At 63.7% G+C, this 21,181-nt stretch overlaps 1 protein-coding gene across 2 annotated transcripts in view; it reads left to right on the plus strand.

The window, feature by feature from the left end:
• The first annotated feature begins 1,548 nt into the window (after positions 1–1,548).
• The window catches only part of FOXO6 (forkhead box O6), a 32,778-nt gene continuing 13,145 nt past the window's right edge, over positions 1,549–21,181 (plus strand). Inside the window, exons 1-2 of one of the 2 annotated variants that reach the window (XM_082071677.1) lie at positions 1,549–1,674; positions 1,922–2,984. In XM_082071677.1, the coding sequence (XP_081927803.1) occupies positions 2,547–2,984 (438 nt within the window). In that variant the 5' untranslated portion in view covers positions 1,549–1,674; positions 1,922–2,546. Of the gene's footprint in view, positions 1,765–1,921; positions 2,985–21,181 lie in introns of both variants that reach the window. The other variant, XM_082071676.1, reaches the window with a different exon arrangement.

The raw sequence follows: 21,181 nt of genomic DNA on the forward strand, positions 1-21,181 counted from the left end.
TGGTTCCACCCCGGGGTCTGGAGGGTCAGGGTGGCTTGGCACTCAGGTCTGTTCCCAGGGCTGCTCCCGCATCCCACACCCTGTGTGGCCACAGCCAGGCTGGCCAGGGCACATCTGGCACCCCAGGCACATCGGCCCAGCCCAGCGGAACAAGTAGATGTGGTGCTTGGTCAGCAGGTTCCCGTTCATGCAGAACCTCAGCCCCCAGCCAGCTGGGATGTGTCTCCAGGGACGGCCGGGGCATCTGCAGCCAGTGCTACCGCTCGCAGGCTGTGTGAGACAGAGCGCGTGTCAAGTCCCTCCTGTATATTGTATTTTATTTATGGTATTATATTATATTTATTAGATTATATTATACTTTATTATATTATTAGAGCTGTCAGGGCAAGCACTTCGAGGCTGGAACTGTCAGCTCATAGTTGCTTGGGTAACCTTAGCCCGTCCCCTTGGACAATGAATGGGGCTGCAGGAACAGTATCACATGTGACTGTGGCGTTAGAGACACTGCTATGGGCACAACGGGTGGCAGCAAGGGTGACAAAGCCCCAGAGCGAGCCAGGGTGCTCGGTGACAGTGTCCCCAGGGCCAGCGAGGCACAGTGGAACGAGTTTGCAGTGGGGACGATCAGAGGGGGAAGCGTGGGGCAGACAGGGGCTGGTCACTGGGGGGGCTGCAGGGGAGACAGCCTGGGTATGTGGTGGGTAGGGGACACAGCTGCTCCTGCCACCCTTGTCCCCTGTGGGTGCAGGGGCAGGTGTGTCCCCGGTGGGCACAGGGTGACACGTGTCTGTGCATACAGAGACGTTTGCACCCCCGTGGGTGTGAGGGGAGGTCGTGTCACCACCAGGGTGCAGGGGGTGCCTTTAGGGTGGCACCCCCAGCGTGTGTGGGGCCGGGACGCCGGGTGGGGGCCGGAGCTGCGAGCGGAGGGCAGGGCCAGGCAGACCCCCGAACTGCCCGTGGGCGCAGCCCCCGCGGCGTGGGCGGGGCCTCGGGCTCGGGGCGGGGCTTTCTCGGAGCGGGCGTGTCCTCCGGGCAGGGGGCGGAGCCAGGTTACGAGGGTCTCCCGAAGAGGGCGTGGTCGAGGTGGGCAAGGGGGCGTGGTCTGTAGTAAAGGGGCGTGTCCGGCCGGCGTTGCCCGGGGTGACGCGCGGATGCAGCCGGCACCCCTGACGTCACCAGCGGGGAGGGTCCGTTTCCCCCTTCCCTCGCTTTCCCTCCCCTTCGCGGAGCGTCCCGCCGGCGCCGAGCCAATAGGCGGGCGCGGGGGGCGTGTCCGTCGGGCACCTCCCGCCAATGAGGCGGCGGCGGCGGCTCGGGGCAACAATGGGGGGCGCCCGGGGCGCACGTGGGGCCGCCGCCGCCGCCGGGGGTTCGCGGCCCGGGGGGCGCAGCGCGGAGCCGGGAGCGCGGTGCCGGGTCGCTCCGCTCCGTCCCGCCCCGCCGCTGCCCCGCGCGGCGCTGGGGCACTCCCCTCTCCCGCCCTTCCCCCGCCCCTCCGGGCCCTCCCCCTGTGTCACGGCGGCGCCCGCATTCGGGGACGGGCACGGCGGAGGGAGGGAAGGAGGGAGCGGACGAACGAGCGAGCGAACGAACGAACGAGCGGCGGCCGCCCCAGCATGTGGCCTGCCCGCGCCGTGGCGGCAGCGCGGCGGCGGCGGCGTCGGCGGGCAGGTGCGCGGCCGCTGAAACGGAGCGGGGGGGCGTAGGGGCGGGGAGCCGCCCGCCGCCCGCCCCGCCGCCGCCCTCGCCCGGCGCTGTCAGGTGCGTGCCGCCCGCCAGCATGGCTCCGCTGCGCCGCCGGACTTAGCGCCGGGCCGCCCGCCGCGGCCCCGAGCCGCCCCGGGGGGAGGCTGAGCGCCCGCCGTGCCAAAGGCTCCCGCCACCCCCCCCCAACTCCATCCCGCTTCTCCCCGCCCAGGTGCCCCGCCGCCCGGCTCCGGAGTACGCCGGTTCCCGGTCGAGGATGCAGCCCGCCGCCGGTCGCTCCGGTTCATCTGTTGCTGCCTGACCGCGCCGCCAGCCCGGTGCAGCCTCCGCCGATGGATGCGGCAGCCCCCGCGCCCTGCCCGCCCGCAGCCGCTCCGCTGCCTATTGTGCCGGGAACGACTTCGGAGCTCTGCGGCTGGTAAAAAAAAAAAAAAAAGAAAAAAAGAAAGAAAAAAGAACCCAAACCAAACCCCCCCCGCGTCCGGCCCGGGCCGGAGAGGCCACCGATGAATATGCAGCATCCCCACCGGCTCGTCTCTCCCGTTAGCCTCCGGTTTCCCGGCGCGGAGCCGGGCAGAGCCGCCTCCTAGAGCTCCGCCGGACTTCGGGCTGCACCCCAGGACCCGGGCGCACGGAGCGGCTCCTCCTTCCCTTCACCCCCTCCATCCGAGCTTGGAGCCCTTCTTCGCACTCCTTTCCCTCCCGTGTTTTGTTTTTTTTGGTTGTTGTTTTGCTTTTTTTCCTTTTTTTTTTTTTCTTTTTTTTTTTCGGTGGAAACCGACCGTAACTCCGGGGAGGAGGTTGTTGGTGGGGAGGGGAGCGGCGGGAAGGGGACCATGGAAGAAAAGCTCCAGGCGCATCAGGTGGAGATCGACCCGGATTTCGAGCCGCAGAGCCGGCCCCGGTCCTGCACTTGGCCTCTCCCCCACCCCGACTTCGCGGCGGAGGAGGAGGATGGGGGCGCGGCGGGGGGACCCCCGGCGCTGGCGGCCGGTGGCGGGGACGGAGCCGAGAACGCGGCGGCCCCGGCGGAGCGCAGAGCGGCCGCCGCCGCCTCCCTGCCGCCCCCCGGCGCGGACGTCGGGCAGCTCCGCAAGGCCAAGACCTCCCGGAGGAACGCCTGGGGCAACCTCTCCTACGCCGACCTCATCACCAAAGCCATCGAGAGCTCGCCGGAGAAGCGCCTCACCCTCTCGCAGATCTACGACTGGATGGTGCGATACGTCCCCTACTTTAAGGATAAAGGAGACAGCAACAGCTCCGCTGGCTGGAAGGTACCTGACTCCCCCGACCCGAACCCCAATGCAACTTTCCCCCCAGCTCCCAAAGGTGCACTGATGCTGGGATGCTTCCCCCTGGCTGGGGCCTGGGGGAATTCCTGCATTCCTCACGGTTGGGGGGATAACGGCTTGGTCAAGTTTTAGGGAGAGCCGGTGTGTCGCGGTGCTGTGTGTTGGAACTGGGGGTGGTCTTGTCCCCAGCTGGCCTCGGGCTGGGTGGCACGGCAGAGCTGGAGCGCGGTGCCGCCATCCTCCCCGGGGAGGTCAAGGAGAGGGGGGTTGCGGCGGGGTGGGTGGTCGTGGTGTGCGAGCAGTAGGGTACAGGGAACGGCAACTACGCTGCCATGGCTCCGCCTGTCCCTGCCTGCGGGTACCCCAGCAGCGTCAGGTCCCTGAGTGCCGCTGGCACACCCGGGAGGACAGCTGGAGGGAGAGCTGTCCCCAAACAGGTGTCTCCGGGCTGGCTTTTACCCAATTCTGGATAAAAAGATGCACTTTTAATCCAGTGCGTCTCCTCTGGCTCAGCCCTTGCCTTCCCTGGGGCCGCGTCTCCCTCCTGGGGGCCACGCAGGCAGCACACAGCCCCCACGGCTCCGCGTTCCCCAGCTCTGCTCCCGCCTGGCACCGTGGGCTTGTTAGAAATCCCTGGTGTGGGCAGTAATCCCCTTCTTGCTCGGTGTGAGCTGGGGGTGCATCGCACCAACCATCCCAGCACGGAGGATGCCGGGTCCTGGGGGGTCACAGCAGCCCCTGCCCCTCCGGCTGACGCTCACCCAGCTCTGCACTGGGAGGGGGAAGAGATCGCCGTGTCCAGATGGTGTCAGTAAAAAGGAGATGGTTTCTCTTAAGCCCTCCCCTAAGCCCTGTCACCTCCAGTGTGATTAGTGTGTAACGAGGCTTCGGGGGCTCTAACATAGCCTGTGCCCCTGGCACCATGTGCCCTGGCTCCAATGTGTCCTGGCTCCGTTGGAGGTGGCCAGACCTGGTCTTCTTGGTTGCAAACAGGGCATTTTTGGGGCAGGGAGTCTGGACTTTGTCTGTGGCACCTGCGGTTGTGGGTGCTGGTGTTGCGTGGAGGCTGGGTGTCCTCTCCGCCTTGTCCCGCTTGCGATGGGGTGGGCAGGGGACAGCCGGTGTCCCCCTGGTGCGGAGACTCACTGGGGAGGTGTCAGGGGCTGCAGAGGTGGCGTTTGCGTGGGGGCTGATCAAACCTCCACCTGGGGTGAGACCTGTGTGGCCTTGGGTGTGCGCTGGGGGAGAAGGGTTTCCCCAAGGCTTGCACCCATTGGGGACAGTGGGGGACACGCACTGGTGGGGTCTGGGGAGATGTTGGGGAGGTTTGTCGGTGCTCCAGAACGGTGGCCGGGGGGGCCGGGATGAGAAGCGAAGGGATTCCCAGGCAGTGTGTGTGTTGGGGTGTGTGGGATGCTGGGGGATCCCCAGCTCAGTGTCCCTGAAGGGCAGTGGGGGGGACGGAGCTGTGTGCAGTCTGTGTGCCCAGCGTGGCCGGGCATGAGCGGGGAAGGAGGATGCTCGTGTCTCATGGCGCTGGCACATGAGCCAAAGCCATGGAGCAAAGACCTCCCCGGGTGGAAGGATCCCAGCCGGGGCCAGTGGGACCAGCAGCCGCCCTTGTCACAGATGGTGCTGGGGCTGGATCCACCTGCAGCTTGTGTGGGATGGAGGAGTGACCTGTGTCCTCTCTGGGCATGTCAGGGCATGCACAGGGGACAGTGGCAACACGCGGGTGTGTCTGTGCGGGTGTGCAAGGTGGCACAGGCTTCACGTCCCGCCTACGGCAGCACCGGCTGTCGGCCCCTGGGTGAGGACGGGCTGTGGAGGCAGCGTTGTCTGCCTGCACCGGTCCTGGCAGAGGTGACTCTCGAGGGCGTCCTCCTGGGAAAGCAGGAGTGGCCTTTCTCAGTGTCCTCTGTCACCCCGGGGGTCCCTGGTGTGTCCCAGAGCCACGGTTGGGCCAACACCTCCTGGCGAGGCCTCCGCCAGAGAGCATGTGGGAGCAATGCGGGTTGTTCAGCCCTGTCCCTTGCCACCATGCCCTTCCTAGTGTCCCTTGGGGTGTAGGAATGGTGTGTGGTCTGTGTCCCCATACCTACACTTTCTGGGGTGCTACCAGTGGAGCCCCGTCACGCTGTGCGGGGTTTGGTGGTTTTCTCGAGGGGGCTGCCTCCCGGGATGCTGTGATGTGCAAGGGAGGACGTCGGGCTCGGGGTCCGGCTGCTGTTGGGCACGACGGGGCATTTGCAGGAGCTGCTGGCTCGGGTGGCTCTCCGGGGTGCACCCTGGGGTGGGATGCTCTCCACCCCCCGGGCTGTCCCTGGCTCCAGGCAGCTCCGCCGTGGCTCTGCCGACCTTCCCTGGGCTCCACTACCCGGGCTGCACCGCTGCTCTTGCCCTCTCACTGCATCGGGCAGGGCACCCTGGGGCCTGTCCTGATGCTGCAGGTGCCCAATCCCCAGCTGGGACGTGAAGGGGTGTGCGGGGACCCCCTTTGCTTGGCTGCCTCATCAGACACCAGCGTGTCAGGGGTTAAGCACCTTCCCCACAGCCCCATGTCCCTCCTGGCTGTCCCCTGCCCCGGACCCCCTGGCAGCTCCCCACATCCCTCCCTGGGGCAGCCTGGCACTCCCTGTGCCGAGGGAGCACCCAGAGCGCTGGGCAGTCCATTTTGTGGTAACGAGCTGCTGGTGGCTTATTAAAGAGCCCCTGGAGATGCCACGTCCCTCCTGCCCCAGGCCTGGGAAAAGCATGGCGGATTTAAAGTGTTTCATTACCCAGCACAGCAGTGTCAGAGGGGAGGCTCGGGTAATGGGCTGCTCCTTTAATTAGCTCCTTTGCAGCCTCCCTGTGCCGGGGAGAGCAGGACGGTGGAGGTCCGGGACCACGACATCCCCACGGTGCGATGGCCGCGCTGCTGGTGGTCTGGCAGGACTTGTCCAACCCCCCCCACCTTGCTCCAGCACTGTGGGGACTGTCCCAGCAGGACCCCTTCCCGCATCCAACCGGCCGTGGGGATGCTGCACCCGCACCTGCCCGTGGTGTCCGGTGTGTCCGACACGTCCCAGGCTGCTTATTTATCTCTCGGAGGGAAGGATACCGGCACGGGGCGCATTATGGGGTCAGGCCTCTCCTTCCCCACCAAGCTGTGGGTTGTATTACATGGTTTTAGGGCGAGGTAAACTGAGGCACAGTGTTGGAACACTGTGGCCGTGCTCAGCACCGGGCCCAGGACCCAGCGCTGTCTAACGGGGAGCGGGGGCTGCGCTGGCTGGGATGTGCACCCCCGTACCACAGCAGCCTGGGCCGGCACGTTGGGCTTGTGCACCCGGACCTGCTGCTTCCCGATGCAGGGCAGCAGGCGCCTCTTGACTGACAGTTCTGCTTAATTAGGGAGTTGTTATTTTATCAATTCCAAAGCGCTTGAAGTTTTCTGCTCCAGCTCACGCTTTCCACTTGTTAATGGGAAACCAACACCCTCCGTCAAAAAGGCAGCGGCACTGATGCATTTTAAAGGTTTCTGCTTGCTCTGGTTTGACATCCAAAATATAACAATCAAGCAATCAGCTGGTGGATGCCTGTTTGATGTGACTCTGACAGTGCTGAAAACCTTAATTTCCCAGCCCTCCCCTTCACCTCCTCCTCTTTTATGTTGCCGGGTCGGTGGCGCGACGGCTGCTCCCAGAGTGGGGGAGCGGGACTGCCGGGTCCCGCTGGCCCCGGAGAGCTGGGAACACTCGGGGCTGTCACGCGGAGAAACCCCCCTCCCCAAGTGCCACCTTCCCCTTGCAGGGCAGGATGGAAATGAATTAGGGAGAAAAAGGGCTGGAAAGGGTGCTTGGGTGGGAGCGTGGTCTGAGTGCCCCTTGCTGCCCAAGGGTTTGGGGTGCACTGGGGTGCATCGCCTCCCCGGGGGGCATGGGGACCCCTGAGCCTTGGGGACAGAGCTGTGTCCTGGGTGCAGCAAGAGCATCCCGCTGGCTCTGCGTGCGCTGTCACTGATGCCACCGAACGCCTGCCCTTCCCCTCTTGGACCTGGGATGTTGCCCAGTGTGGCTGGAGAGGCTCGAAACCAGCGCCTGGGACTAACGGGGATGACGCTCCCCGTGCAGAGGGCAGCCCGGGTGCCAGCGAGGGAGCGGGTGGTGCCACGGCGGTTGGCACAGCGGTGGAGGAGGGCGCTGGGGAGGGTGGCGTGACGTGGCTCTGGGGTAACGTGACTCTAGGGACGCGCAGCAGGCTCGGTTCCGTTGGCGCTGGGATTAGCAGTGTGCTTGCCAGCCGGCCAGGGGGGCACAGCCCCAGGGCATTGGGCTGAGTGTGGTGCTGCCCGCTCAGGGCTCCCATTGGGGCAGTTTGGCTCCGCTCACGTATCCCCATCTTCCCCTTATATGGAGATTTTTCCAGCAGCACGGAGAGCCTGGTGCTCCCCAGCGAGCTGCCTGGGGCCGGGAGAGCTCGGCTGGTTCCATTACCTCGGGGAAACCTGCCTGCTCCATCCCCAAACACCCCTGGATATCCACCGCGGCTCTCCCGTGCCCACAGGTGCAACGTCCCTGGTGTCCCCTGGATGCGAGGGAACCTCTGACCCTTCCCCGCAGCACAGGCTGGATCCCCGGGGATGCTGGGCTGTGGTACCCGACCCTCCAGCATCCCAGTGTGGGGCAGGGGACTCCTCGCCTGTTCCCAACTCCACGCAGGGACGGGGAACCGCTCGCTCCCCCGTGAGCTGCTGTGATGAGCTGCTGGCTCTGAGGAATCCCCCGGGCTCCTCTCCTTCCTGCCTCATTTTTCTCTCTCCTTTTGGAGTTTTTCATCTTCCTTCTAATTTCCCCACCCCCCCTTCTTGTGGAATCGCTTTTCATGCGGCGCTAACTGCTGAAGTAACACAAACCTGCTAAATGGTCCAGCTTTATGATAGCATAAAAATGATACTACAGCAGTGAGTGGGGCTTTATTAAACCCAAGGGAAAGGCTCCAAATGAACAGCTTGCTCTGCTCTTAGCTTTCCTCCCCACACCCCCCTTTATTTTTAATAACCACTGGAATATAAACTGCAGTTAAGATCCTGTGGACTAGAAGGGCGCTCGCAGCCCGCCGTTGTCTCCATCACTCCCCGCGCCCCGGTCCCTATGCACATCTATCCCTGTTTGCCCAGTGCTGTGATGGGGGGACCAGCATCCTGGGCTGGGAAACGAATTTCCTGGTGTTTGGCTTTGTGCTTAAAAAGCCTCATAAATATTTTGCAGGGATGCTGTTTCCCCCGTGGGTCAGGCCAGGTGGGATGCGGGAAAGAGCTGGAGCTCCGTGGCCTGGCTTCCCATCCCAGTGGGATCCTCACTAGGATGCTGCTGGCACTGGGATGTCCCCTGGCCTTTGTCACCATGTCCTTGCAGAGGAGCGCACAGGGAGGGGATGACTCTCCCCTCCCCACCGCCACAGCAGGGTCCAGGCACAGTCGGACCCCTCGCTCCATCCCCAGGGTCCACCCCAAGCCGTGGTGTCACCGTGCCCTTGGGTCGCCCATGGGGATGCTGTGGAGCTGAGTGTGGGGTCTCCCGTTTGTCACCCCACTGCACCCTGTCCCTGCCTGCGGGGACACAGCCGCCATCCCCCCTGCCATCCCACTCCCCTGGGCAGTGGGCTCACTGCTCGCCTATCGCGGTACTTTTAATTAGCCCAACGCTTCCCATCGGCTCCTCTCTCCCGCTGAAGGTGCCTGGCGAGTGCGGAGGTGAAAGGCACTTTGGGTTACGGAAGGACACGCGGGGCGGCTCGCCTGTCTGCGCTGAAGCTCATTTTGGACAGCATCTGTTCATTATTATGTGGTGCCTTGGCCGGGCGCCAGCCAGGAGAACTGAAAGCCCCGGCACAAAGCTCGCTTTCACCCGCTGCCGCGAGGAGGAGGAGGAGGAGGAGGCAGCCAGCGCTGGGACGGGGGCGCGGGGACCCCCAAGCGGGGCTGGTGCCATTCCTCCAGGACTTTGGAGCATCCTGAGCTGTCACTGGTTTCAGCCATGGGGTGTCTGACCCTCCAGGACTGTGATATGGGGGGCAGCAGCGGGGGGCTGCCCTAGAGGGGGTAGCAGCAATATGGGGTGATATTGGGGTCTGCATGGTTGGTGCCTACTTTTTTCAGTGTGGGGCTCATTCCTCCCCTCCCCAGCACCCGCTGGGCTGTGCAGGGGACTTGGCAGTGGGGTTGCTCCTGGGGTCTGGTGCCCACTGGGGCGCAGCGATACTGCGGGGCGGCCGCTGCCTGCGCAATCACGTCTGGGTTTGCACGTGTTCCCTCACACGCTTGTGCTCGTGCATTCGGGGTGCAGTGCGGGCACACGCGACACACGTGCACACGCAACACACGTGCACGGGGCTCGCCACGTGCGCTCCCACGCGTGCTCGTGCCTGCGCGTTGCAGTGAGATGTGCGTTGGGCGTGCAAGGGCAGCGCAGGGAAGGACCCTTGAACAAGCCTTGGGCTGGCTTGTGCCACTGCATGGGCTGGTGGCAGTGTCCCCATTCCCGGGTGACCAGGGGACAACATGGCTTTGCCATGGTGTGGTGGGTACCACGGGCCCGGGCGCTTTTGAAGATGCAGGTGATGAGGAGCCCGAGCCAAGACATGGAGCAGCCACCTTTGATTTGCTGGGAAGGAGGGGGGAAAAAAAATCAAAACCCCCAAAAAATGAGGAAAAAATACCGACCCCAAGCCAGAGAAAAGTGGCGAGGGTTGTTGGGAGCCGCCTGCCACCTGGCGCCGTGCCAGCGCGGGGACGCTCCGGAGCAGACATGCCAAGCTGTAATTGCAGACAGGCTCATTTCGAGAGACGAGACGGTTATTTTTAACTCGCGTTAAGGTAATGCACTGATCTCCTGCCTGCTGGTTCAAAAGTTCAACCCCCCCCACCTCCCCAGGCCCCCCTTTGCTCGCCCACCCCATGCTGGCCGGGCGCCGGGTGCCCCCGCGCAGGCGCATCCCTGCAGCCCCGCGTTGGGCGCCTGGTGCTGCCAGACACCCTCACGCTCCCGGGCAGCCTTTGTGTCTCCCGGGGGGTCTGGCTGCTCTCCCGCGGGACTGGGAGGAGGCTGCAGCGGGGGCAGCCCCGCGGTGCGGAGGAGGCGGGTGTTGGCGGGGCTGTGCCAGCTCCGTGCCCAGCATTGGCACTGCCGAGCTCCCCGAGGGACGGGGTGGGTGCTGAGTGCCAGGGTGCCACATCCTGCTCAGTGTCCGGCGGGAAAGCCTGGCGATGCTGTGAGTGGTGGCACTGCTCACTCTCTGAGGTCCCCAAATGCTTTCTAGTCACTGTTCCATGTGCTGGTGGCCGTGCTGCCCTGGGGACCAGTGGCATTTCCTCCAGCAGCCAGGCTGGCAGGGATGGTGGGATGCAGGGATGGTGGGATGCGGGGATGGTGGGATGCGGGGATGGTGGGATGCGGGGGTGGTGGGATGCAGGAATGGTGGGATTCAGGGATGCAGGTCCACCCTCCTCAGACTCCTGTTCTTTTTTTCCATAAAACACACTGCAAAGCGCCAGGAGGGTGCTTTCTGCTCCTCGAGGAGCAGCTTTGCTACCCTGAGATGTCACTGGTTGCATGGGAACAAGCTGGGGAGCATGGGGACGAGCCTGGCACCTGCTCCCTGATCCGCTGCTCAAATCGGCCAAAGCGAAAGTGGAGCAGAAATGCTCCATGACATGTCAGGTTTGGACCTGTAGTAGCTGCAATTAATCCTTTGCCCCCCATGAGCTCAGCCACTGGGAGCCGGTGGGAACGAAGCCCCGGGGTGCTCGTGAGCAGGAGCACTGTGTCCGTCCCCCTGTCCCCAAACGCCCTCTCGCCCTGGTTCGTGGCGTCAGCAGTTTGCCAGACAGCCGGGGACTCCCTGTGTGGCTGAGATGCCTTTTGTCCTCGGCTGTGGCGCGGCTGGGACCGCCAGCTGCAGGTGCCTTGCTGCTCCCGCTCCCCGCAGCCCCGGCTCTGCATTTCCCTCCCGTTGGATGTAGATGCTTTTGGCAGGAGCGCTGGGGTCCAAGGTTTGGGGGCTGAGACCCAACTGGCCGCATTTCGTGGCGTCTCGCCGCTCGCCCAAGCTCCTCGCTGGCCCCGTAGCAGCGCATCGTCCGCCAGAGCCGATAAATCAGGGGGAGTACCCGGCTGCGTCAGTGGTGAATTGTGGGGCCATTATCTGTAATGAGTTCAACAAGGACGGCACAGTGCGAGCGGGGGGAGCCTCACCGGGATTATTCCTGCACTGACACCCTGGCAGAGCGGGGACCATCTCCCAGCCCAGTGGGACGGCCGGCTCCATGGGTGTTACACAGAGGTGCAATTCGCTGCTCTGCTGTGCAAACCTGTGCGATGGGAAGGGCCACGCACGCAGGGATGGGAGCAGAGGGTGACCGGGGTGTCGGGTGGGTGCCATCGGCTCCACACGGGTGTCTGTCACTGCTGGCAGGGGTGGGCACCACATCGGTGTGTGCTGAGGTTTCGAGCATCCCTGGAGCCCGCGCAGGCTCTCAGGTGTGTTAGCAGCGCAGGATCGGAAACATCTGATGCAGCGTGCAAGGGTGGGAGAGCTGGGGAGACCACAAGTGGGACTGTGCTTGGGACCACACTCGGGACCTCTGTCAGCAGCAGGTCCTCTGGCTCCTTCCCCCTGCGGATGCAGAGCCCTGGGAACCATCCCATCTCTGCACAGCTGGAGCTGCCCACAGCTGCCGGCTTTGAGGAGGAGGAGGATGAGGATGAGGATGAGGATGAGGATGAGGATGAGGAAGGTCGCGTTCCAGCTTTGCAGCATGGCAGCGAAGGGTCCCCACTGTCACCTCCTGCCTGCCGCTCGCCTGGTGGCACCCGTGCGCCCTCCCTGCCCCAGGTGCAGGGCGCATGCAGAGATGCAGGGAAGGAATTAACAAGCTTGCAGAGCGACAGACTCATAAATTTTGGCTTGCTTTTTTCTTTTGAGGCTGTCAAACCTATGCCTGTCCCAGGGATGTAAGACAGCGTTTTATTGCTGCCTGCTTGATGGTTGTTCCCTTCTCCTCCGCGGCTATGATTTATTTCTGCACTTTGCGCTGATTGGATTAGAAGTTTAAATGCTAAGGGTGCATAACAATATATTTTTCTTATTAATATTAAAAAATCATTATTGGATTTTTTATAGTTCTGTTTTGAATTGAATCCCCTTGCTTGATTTATTCTCTCTCCCAGAGTAGAATTTAATGCTAATAGGAACAATCATTGCTTTGTTTTGAATCTTTGACTGTTTGGAAAACTTTCCCCGCAAAGGGAAATTACAGCATTATTAAGAGTCCATTAAAAGAGGGTTTGCCCATTGCTGGCTATTACCTGCGAGCTGGAGAGAAAACAAAAAGCAAAGACAAAGAGTCTCTTTTGCAGGGATTTCTGCTGACACCCTTCCCTAGGTGTAATGCAATTATTGTGCCAGTTGTTATAATTGGCTCTATTCTATCACAGGTATTAATTGCAGGGCCCATTGGTTCGATTTCTTGGTGAACTCGTCCGCACTCACCTGTGCCCGGGCACAAGGCAGGGGCGATGGCACCACGGGGCTGCTCTGCTTCCCGCTGAATTTCACCGTTTTAGGGCAAAAATGTTAAGGCTGAGGGACCTGGGGGTTCAGCTGGAGAACAGGAGCTGAGGGGAGACCTTTGATCTCTGAACTGCCTGAAAGGAGCTTGGAGCCAGGGGGGTCGGGCTCTGCTCCCCAGGAACAAGCGCCAGGAGCAGAGGAAACGGCCTCAAGTTGCACCAGGGGAGGTTGAGGTTGGATTTAGGAACAATTTCTTCCCCAAAGGGCTGTGGGGCATTGGAACAGGCTGCCCAGGGCAGTGCTGGAGTCACCACCCTGGAGGGTTGGACAGACGGACATGAGGTTCTCAGGACATGGGGCAGTGCTGGGGTGGGTTATGATTGGACTCGATGATCTTGAGGGTCTTTTCCAACCAAAATGACTCTACGATTCCATGAGAAGCAGATGGCAGCTCCCAGCTGGTGCCTTTCGTGGTGTGTCCATGGGGCTGTGGGTACCGAGCGGCGGGATGGAGGATGCTGAATTTCCCCCCCGTGATGCCGGGAGGTCCTGTTGCAGCGGCTGAACAGTGTCTCTGCCCGCACGTGGGGACCAACCATCACCCACCCAGCGCCGTGCCGGCCCCGGGACCCACCATGTCCTTGCAGTTGCTGCCTTCAGGCAGCTGCCCGCAGCAGGCAGGGCTGGGCTTGTGCCCACGGGCAGCCCCGGGGAACAGGGGCGGGCAGCTGGGAATGGGGCAGGGCCCGGGGAGGGTCACGATGCCAGGCAGCTTGAGACATGCCCGGGCTCCGCGCGGCGCTGGGACGGGCGCAGCGGCGCTGGGAGCCGTGCCAGGCTTGGCGCGGGGCCGGCGCGGCTGGGGGGAGCGCAGCCTGCCCGGGCACGGAGCGCAGGCGGCTGGGCTGGGGGCAGCTGCTGGGGTGCAGGTGGGAGCGGCAGGAATGTCAGCCCGAGGCGCACGGGGTCCCACATCAGCCTGCACCTCCTGCAGCCCAAAACATGCACCCCAGAATCTGCGCCCTGCAGCCCAAAACCTGCATCCTGAACCCCACACTCTGATCCCCAAACCCTGCACCCCAAAACCTGCACCTTGCAGCCCAGAACCTGCACCCTGCACCCCAAAACCTGCACCCAAAACTTGTGCCCTGCACCCCAAAATCTGCACCCAGAACCTGCACCCCAAAACCTGGACCTAAAACCTGCATCCTGAACCCCAAAACCTGCACCCCAGAACCTGCTCGTTGCACCCCAAAACCTCCACCCTGTACCCCAAAACCAACACCCTGCATGCCACAATCTGGTCCCCAAACCCCACTCCCCACCCTGTATCCCAGAAGCTGTACCCTGCATTCTGCACCCCACACCCCCAAATCCTGCCGCTCTGCACCCCACCTACCCAGACATTGCTTATTGCAAAACCGTACCCACACCCACCCTGCACCCCATCCCTTGTCCCCCTGTGCACCCTGTACCCTGAACCCACACACCCAGAAACCCACCTGTGCTTGTGGGACCCCCCTCTGCAGTGATGGGGTGGGGGGTTCCCCAGCACACTGGCCCACGTGGGTGTGATGGGTGTTGGGAGAGCACTCCCGCTCACCCCGCTTTCGCACCACGCTGCCAAGCCTGCAAAATAGTTTTTTTTCCAGCACTGTGGCAAAACATCAGCTCAGTGTAATGAGAAAATGCCAGACGGGTGCGTCAGAGGGGAGATAACCCGGACCCGCCGTGGGGCCTGGCTCACCCCACGGAGCTGCCGCCTCGGCCCCCACTGGCGCTGCAGGATGGGCCCCTCTGCGCCGTGCTGGGGAGATGTTAATACTGGCTCAGAGGTGGCGCAGCCAGCTCCCCGCTGCCTTGGGACAGCACCGCAGGGCACACGCGTGTCCCCCGCCCGCCCCGTGCTGACCCAGGGCTGCTGGTACCCGCGCAGCATCCCCGGCTCCCAGGTGGCGTGTCCTCAGGTGTCCTCCCGCGTGCCAGGACTGTCCGGCCGGGGTTTCCCGTGCCCGTTAAGGGCCAGGCGGTGCTGGGATCCCAGCGGTAGGATCCGCTCGCCCTCTGTGTGTAGTTTTTGGCTGACCCTCCTCTTGTTTTTTCTCCGTCCCGGAGCCAGCGTGCGCCAGCCAAGGAGCGGCTGTGCGGGGGGGCTGCGAGGCCAGAGGGTTTGCGGCAGTATCAGCCCCGCGTTGGGCTCACGGTGGCAGCTGTGGGTTCAGAGGTGGGGGCCTGGCATGGGGGGATGCAGGGGGTACCCCAGGATGCTCAGCGGGGTCCTGGCAGGTACCTCTGTGCCCATCCTGCTGCTGGTCCCCAGGAGGCAGGGACATGTGTCTGTGACCATAAAGGGCTCGGGGGGGACCCCCAGCACTGGGGTTTGAGGAGCAAGATGGGGAGACCGGGGTGCAGTGCTGGGAGATTTGGGGTGCGGGACTGTGCAACATGGGGTGCAGGGCTGGAAAGTGTGGGGTGCTGCAGCCACCACGTGCCCTCTCTGTGGCACGAATCCTCCTCTCACCTGCACGAACAGAACCAGGGGGCTCCTGTAATTATCATTGCACTCTGAATAATTAATTGCAACTTTACTCCAGCAAAGCCTCCCCCCGCCCTGGCTCCCCACCACAGCACCTGGCAAGCACCGGCTTTGGGGGTACCGCAAAGGGACAGGCTGGCGTGGGACAGAGGGGTGTCTGTCACCTGCCACCTGCTGCCAGGGGTTGGGGTGGCACGGGCAGGGGATGGAGGAGCAGGTTGCTGTCCCCAATCCTCCCCACTACTCCCCCACACTGCGTGCCTCAGTTTCCTCCTTGTCACGGTTCAGGGATGCTTGGGTGAGCAGGACTGGCGAGTGGGTTTCACTGCCTGGCTCAGGACACCCCAGGCTTTAGGGGGGGTCCCTGTGCAAGCACCCAGCACCCCGATCCCTCTGGCCATTCCTGCAGGGCTGTATTTGCCCCAGGGGGGTTAACACCCCATCCAGCCGGGATTGGGCTGCGGGGCCGGGAGCAGCGAGGGGTTAAACGCAATAAAGCTGGTGTGAAACTTTTGTCTGGGGAGCTGCAGGCAGAAAGTGCATTTGTAGCCGCAAGTGGCCGCCTTGAAGAGGATCCAGCTCTGTCTGGGAGCCGTCTGCTGCTCAAAGCCTCTGATCCACTTAGGCCTCCCCGGGGAGCTCCCTGCAGCGCTGCTGCCGCGGCCCCCGCGGCGACAGGGGCTGAGCTGCCAGACGGATGCACAGACCCCCACCCGCTGGGGGGGAACGCAGCCGTGGAAACAAAAAGGAGCTTTGGGACCGGAGTGATGCCGCCAGTGGGGTGATGCGGGCTGGGAGCAGGTTGGGTTGCTCCTGGGCTGGATGTGAGGGATGCAGTGATGGATGGGGGGGTCACTGGGTGATTGCCATGATTCTGGGGCAGGGGGGCTATGGTGCTGTCATGCAGATGGTTCATATCACCGATGGGTCCCTAGGTCTGTAAATCTGGGGCTCCCTAGTGCACCCTAGTGCACAGCTCAGCGTGAGGAAGTACCCTACTCGACAGCCAGACCCACTGGTGATTTTGGGGGTGACGAGGGTCGGGAACAGCTCTACTCGGGCAATTGTGTCCGTTCTGCCTCCCTGCCAAGCCCCGGGAGCCGGTCGTGCCCTCCCGGGGCTGGGAAGGCAGCGGCGGCACATGGGGCTGCAGGGATGCTCTTGGGCACGTGGTTCCTACTCATCCTCACTCCGTACAGCCCCACAGCCCGGGTTTGTGGGGCAGGAGGTCCGGCCTCATGCCCAGATGCGCCCAAGCATTTGGGGTTCATTCCCATGTGTATTTGTACCCGTTCCCAGCGTGTGCGGTGTCGGGGTCACTGTGCCGGCTGTGCTGTGCCAAGGCAGCGGGCATGGGGGCGGCTCTTGGGGCTGGCGAAGGTTTGGGGCATGGGGAGCTGGGTTTTGAGTCAGCTGAGCAACGTTGTCTGGTGGGGAGGTGTTTTCCACAAGGAAAAGCAAATTTGGGTCAACCGGCCCAGATTGCAAATTGGCTGAAAGGGAAAGGCAGGAAAACCAGCAGCACTGGGCAGCCAGGACGCAGCTCTCGCGGGGTTAAATGACATCTCGGCAGTTTGGGTTTGCTGGATTACTTTGGTTTTACTACAGGAATGTTTCAAGATCGGGAATCTGAAATAAGCTGCTGTACTGGACCTCAGATACCCATTTTCCAGTGGGTGTGAGGACTCGAAGTTCCCCTGCAAGGGGAAATGTCCGCGGGGACTGTACCCTGCACCCCACATGCGGGCGAGTTAGGGATGGACCCATTAACCACGGGCTGTGCGTGGAGCAGGACGAGGCCGTGGGCAGGAGAAGGTGCAAAACATCCTTGTCCCTCCTGGGGATGCATTTGGGAGCTGCTGCTTTGGCAGGTACCCGATGCTGCCTGTGGTTTCGGAGATGCTGGGTTGTCCTGCCAGCAGGACGGCAGCTCCTCGGCCGCTGCCAGCAGCCCTGGCCGGGCTCGCGGGGAACGAAAAAGCCATTGAGGCAGCGATGAAGCCGTGGGAGAGGCCAGGGGACGGTCACGGCTGGGGACGGTCACGGCCGGGTCTGAGGGCACATGGAGGGGCCGAAAGGGTGGGCCGGAGGTGTGAAAGGAGGCGAGCGGGGAGCGAACAAAAGGCGCATTGAGCGGCAGCGCTGGCCGCCCCGCCGCCAGCCCAGCAGGAGCCCGGCCAGGAAAAACAGGGCCTGGAGCGGGGAGCACATCGTGTCCCTGGCTGGGGCCGCGGGGCCCTCGGTACATTCTGTAGCGGAGGAAGCTGGCGCGGGGACGGGCTGGCTCGCCGGCCGCCGCTGACCCCGCTGCGAGCGGCGCGGGGGCTCCCCACAGGTGCTGCAGCCTCCGACCGCATCGCTCATTTGTGTAACGAGCCCCGCTGAGACCGGCCAGACCCCCGCTCCCAGCCGGGGGGGTGGGAGGCTCCGCTATTCTGGGTCAGCGCTGGGGGAGGAGGTGATGGGGCTGCGGGGGGGACGGGGACTGGCTCGCAGACAGCGAGCGGGCGCCGTGCCCAGGAATTCGAGGATGGTTTGCAGGCTGCTCTGCCCAGGCAGCAGCGTCTAATTCAATTAAAGCTCAGTGTCACGAAGCCGGGAGGCCGGCAGCGCGGGGGAGCGGGGCGGGGGCCGTCTGAAGGGCTGCCAGCACCCCGGGGAACAGCCCCTGCGTCACCGCGCTGGGGTGTCCTGTCCCCACAACCTCTCCTGACAGCACCGACACACCGAGCGTGGGGTCCGGCCCGGGCTGGCACTGCTGCCAGGTGCCCACAGCCCCGTGGAGCCGCCAGGGGTGTCACCATCCACCCCATTCAGAGATTTTGGGCCATGATCCTGGGTGCTCAGAGCCCGAGGGATGGGTGTGCAGCTGGCAGGAGTTGGGAGCAGGTGTCTTGCTGCAGCGCCAGGGCTCCCACTGCTTCCACACCTGCAGCCCCCTCCCCGGCACCTCATCCACTCATCCCCCCAGCAAAAACTGAATATCAACAACTGGAGGGGCTGTGGATGGGTTCAAACCCTGCGGTGCCGGCACAGAGCATCCTCTCCCTGCATCCAGAGCCCATTTGTCCCTGGTGGTGTGGGTGCTAGTTCCTCCAGCCCTTTTTTGTACATTTTGTGACCTCCCCCTCTCACTGGACACCCTCTTTTTGGGTGGTTTTGTTCCCAAGCATCTGATCCCTCCAGCCGAAAGCCAGGACCGTGCTGGCAGCATGGACCCAAGGAGGCTGAGCGGCCGGTTTGCAGCCAGGGCCAGTTTTTAGGGTCTCTTGCTCTGGAAAAAAAGGTCAGCACTAAAAACCAGCCCCGAGGATGCTGCACAGCCTGACCTGGAGCATTCCCACCCTCCTCCCGGTCCCGCTGGCAGGAGGGGACGCAGCCCCCATAGCCCAGTCTCAGGTGTCCCCGCGGGGCTGTGACAGCGCTGGGGTTGATCCAGCTCCTCCCTCCAGCAGCACCGGGACCGGCTGCTCTGGCTGATGTAATTTCTGCCGTTACAGGTAAAACTGCTCGGCCTCAGGTGGCGAACTCCTCCGAGATGGGCAGGAGGGGGATTGTTGTGTTGCTGTTGCTCTGCAGCATCCCGCAGGGAACCCGCTGCCTCCCCAGGTGTGGCTGCGGAGCCTCCTCCTCGGGCTGCCTGCGGCTGCTGAGTCATTTTTGGAGCGGTGCTGGGGGGGCAGAGGCTGCATTTCCCCCCTAGCAGCCCCCGGTGTGGCTCTACTGGCTCACTGCCCCTGGTCTTGCTGGGTGAGCAGCTGAAATTTACAGCTGGGAAAGTTTGGGGTATCAGGGGAAATCTTGGGGTATCCCCAGTGATTCTGAGCCCTCGGAGGGAAAAGCAGAGGCTGTGATTAATGCAAAGGCAACCGGGGAGTGCTGCCCCTACCCAGGCTGGGGTCCCTGCCAGACCCCTGGCAGAGCTCAGGGATGGGCTGACACTGGGGAGCTGCAGGCAGGGGAATGTGTCCCTGGGCATCGCTGTGTCCCTGGGTGTCCTTGGCATCACTGTGTCCCCAGGCATCGCTGTGGGCAGGCAAAACGAGCAGGAAATGTCGGGGGCAGCAGGCAGTGGTGGGGGGACAGCAGGCAGCAAAGTGCTCAGGCAGAGATGGGGAGCAGCAGCTCCTCTCTCTGTGCTGCAGAGCAGCCCCAGGTGGGGTGACAATGTCTCCATCATCACCCTGCCAGCGCCCCTGGGGGGCGGTGAGGTGCGGGCTGAGCCCACCAGGCTCCCCCAGGGCACGTGCCCACCCGGCGCAGGGCAGGGACCCCCTTGCAGGATGAGAAGGGAGACGAAGCCGGGGTGCATCACCGGGCCTCCCGCTTCCTTCCCCGCCATCGCTTACCTGCGGGATGTCACCGTCGTTTCCCTGGCAACGGCGATGGCATCCCGAACACCTCGGGCAGAGTTTCCCTGCCTCCCCTGCGATGTCATCCGCCGTTTCCCGGGTAACCCAGCATCCCGAGCCGGCTCTGGCAGGCAGGTAGGGGAGGACCTCAGCCCACCCACCACCTTCTGCTGTGCCCAGCTGTTCCCCACCCGAAAGCAGAGCACCGGTGGAAGGGCTGTGCCTGTGCCTGTGGTGGCTTTGGGCGGCTGTGACCAAGCGGTGGGGACAGGCTGGCAGGCCCCAGGGTTGCTCTTTGCAGACCCAGGGAAGTCGCCCAGCAGCCTTGGAGGAGCTTTGGCTTTGGCTTTGGCTGCATCACCTCGGACGGGTCTGACTTGCTGTCCCCTTGCCCGTGCTGCCTGCACCGAGGCCGTCCCACAGCCCCATTCTGCTGAGCCCGCAGGGCAGGGGGATGTCCTGGGTGGGGGATCCCCCTTTCCAAACCCCCCCGGGTGCAAGCACATGGATGCAACTGTGTGTACGAGCGAGTGTGTCGGTGCGGGGTGACAGCAGGAGCCCGTAGGCTGCCCTGTGCCTTGCTTGGTGGCGCTGCAGGAGTTGCAGGGCTGTGCAGGGAGCCCAGTGACCCCAAAAGGGCTCCACGGGTGCAGGGTCCTGGCTGCCTGCGCCGCCCATATGTGGGGAGTGTTGGGGTGTGGGAGCCTCCTGCCATGGAAGGTTTTATCCTGCGATGAACAGCACAAGCCCCCGCGCTCACAGGGGCGGCTGGTGAGCCCCCCCAGCTGATGTGAAAGGGGGGGCCTCCCCTCCTCCCACCGTGACTCAGCGCAGGCTGGCGAGACCCCGGCACGAGGAGCGGTGGGGGCGGCGGGGGGGCCGTAATTAGCAGGTGCAAAGCAAGCTGCTGCCGGGCGGGTCAGCTGAGTCACCGCGCAGCCGGCGTGCGCGCCGGGCCGGGAACCGAGCACGCGGGCGGGGGCGACGTGGGGCGCGGGGGGCGCGTGGGTATCGTGGGGAGGCGTTGGTGGGGGTGCACATGTGTGAGGTGGGTGCGTGCTGTGCCGCTGACGTGTGACAGGCGAGCTGTGTGACACCCCGCTGCGGGCTGGTGACATCCTCAGCCTCCCCCAGCCCTGGGCTGGTGGCTGCTCCTTCTCTGCCCTGGGAAGATGGAGCTTTTGCCATCTCCCCTCCAAGAACACGTTTGCTTTTGGCTCCTGTCCAGCACCAAGTGGGGGCCAGGAGCCCACGGGGACCTCACCAGCCTTGGGTGCTCCTTGGGGCTACGTGGGGCAGAGCAGGATGGAGCTCCCATCCCTCCTCTCCTCCAGGATCCTCTCCTGCTCTCGAGCCACCCCCAGCTGCAAGCCCCTTGTCCTGTGTGCTGTTCTGGTGACCCCTGAGAGCATCCCCCTTGGGGAGACATGCAGGACCCCCCCCCCAGTGCCGTCACCCCCCTGGCCATCTCCGTGGGTCCTGCGAGCTGAGGGTCAGGACATGATGTCTGGGGAGGGCTGGGCTGGTCCTGGGGCACCAGCTGGGGCTCTGGGACATGGAGGTGGCAGATGGCCGGGACAGAGCCAGCTCCTGGAGCAGTGACTGTGGAGCAGCTCTGCCAGCGGCTCCCTCTGCCACAGCCCCCTTGGTGCCTCAGTTTCCTCTGCTGCAGGGGGGCAGCATCATCCCTCCTTCCCGCAGCCGATGGGGCTGGAGCTGCAGAAACGTCCCCAGGG

The sequence above is a fragment of the Streptopelia decaocto genome, assembly GCF_964273445.1.
Source record: "Streptopelia decaocto genome assembly, chromosome: 23".
NCBI lineage: Eukaryota > Metazoa > Chordata > Aves > Columbiformes > Columbidae > Streptopelia > Streptopelia decaocto.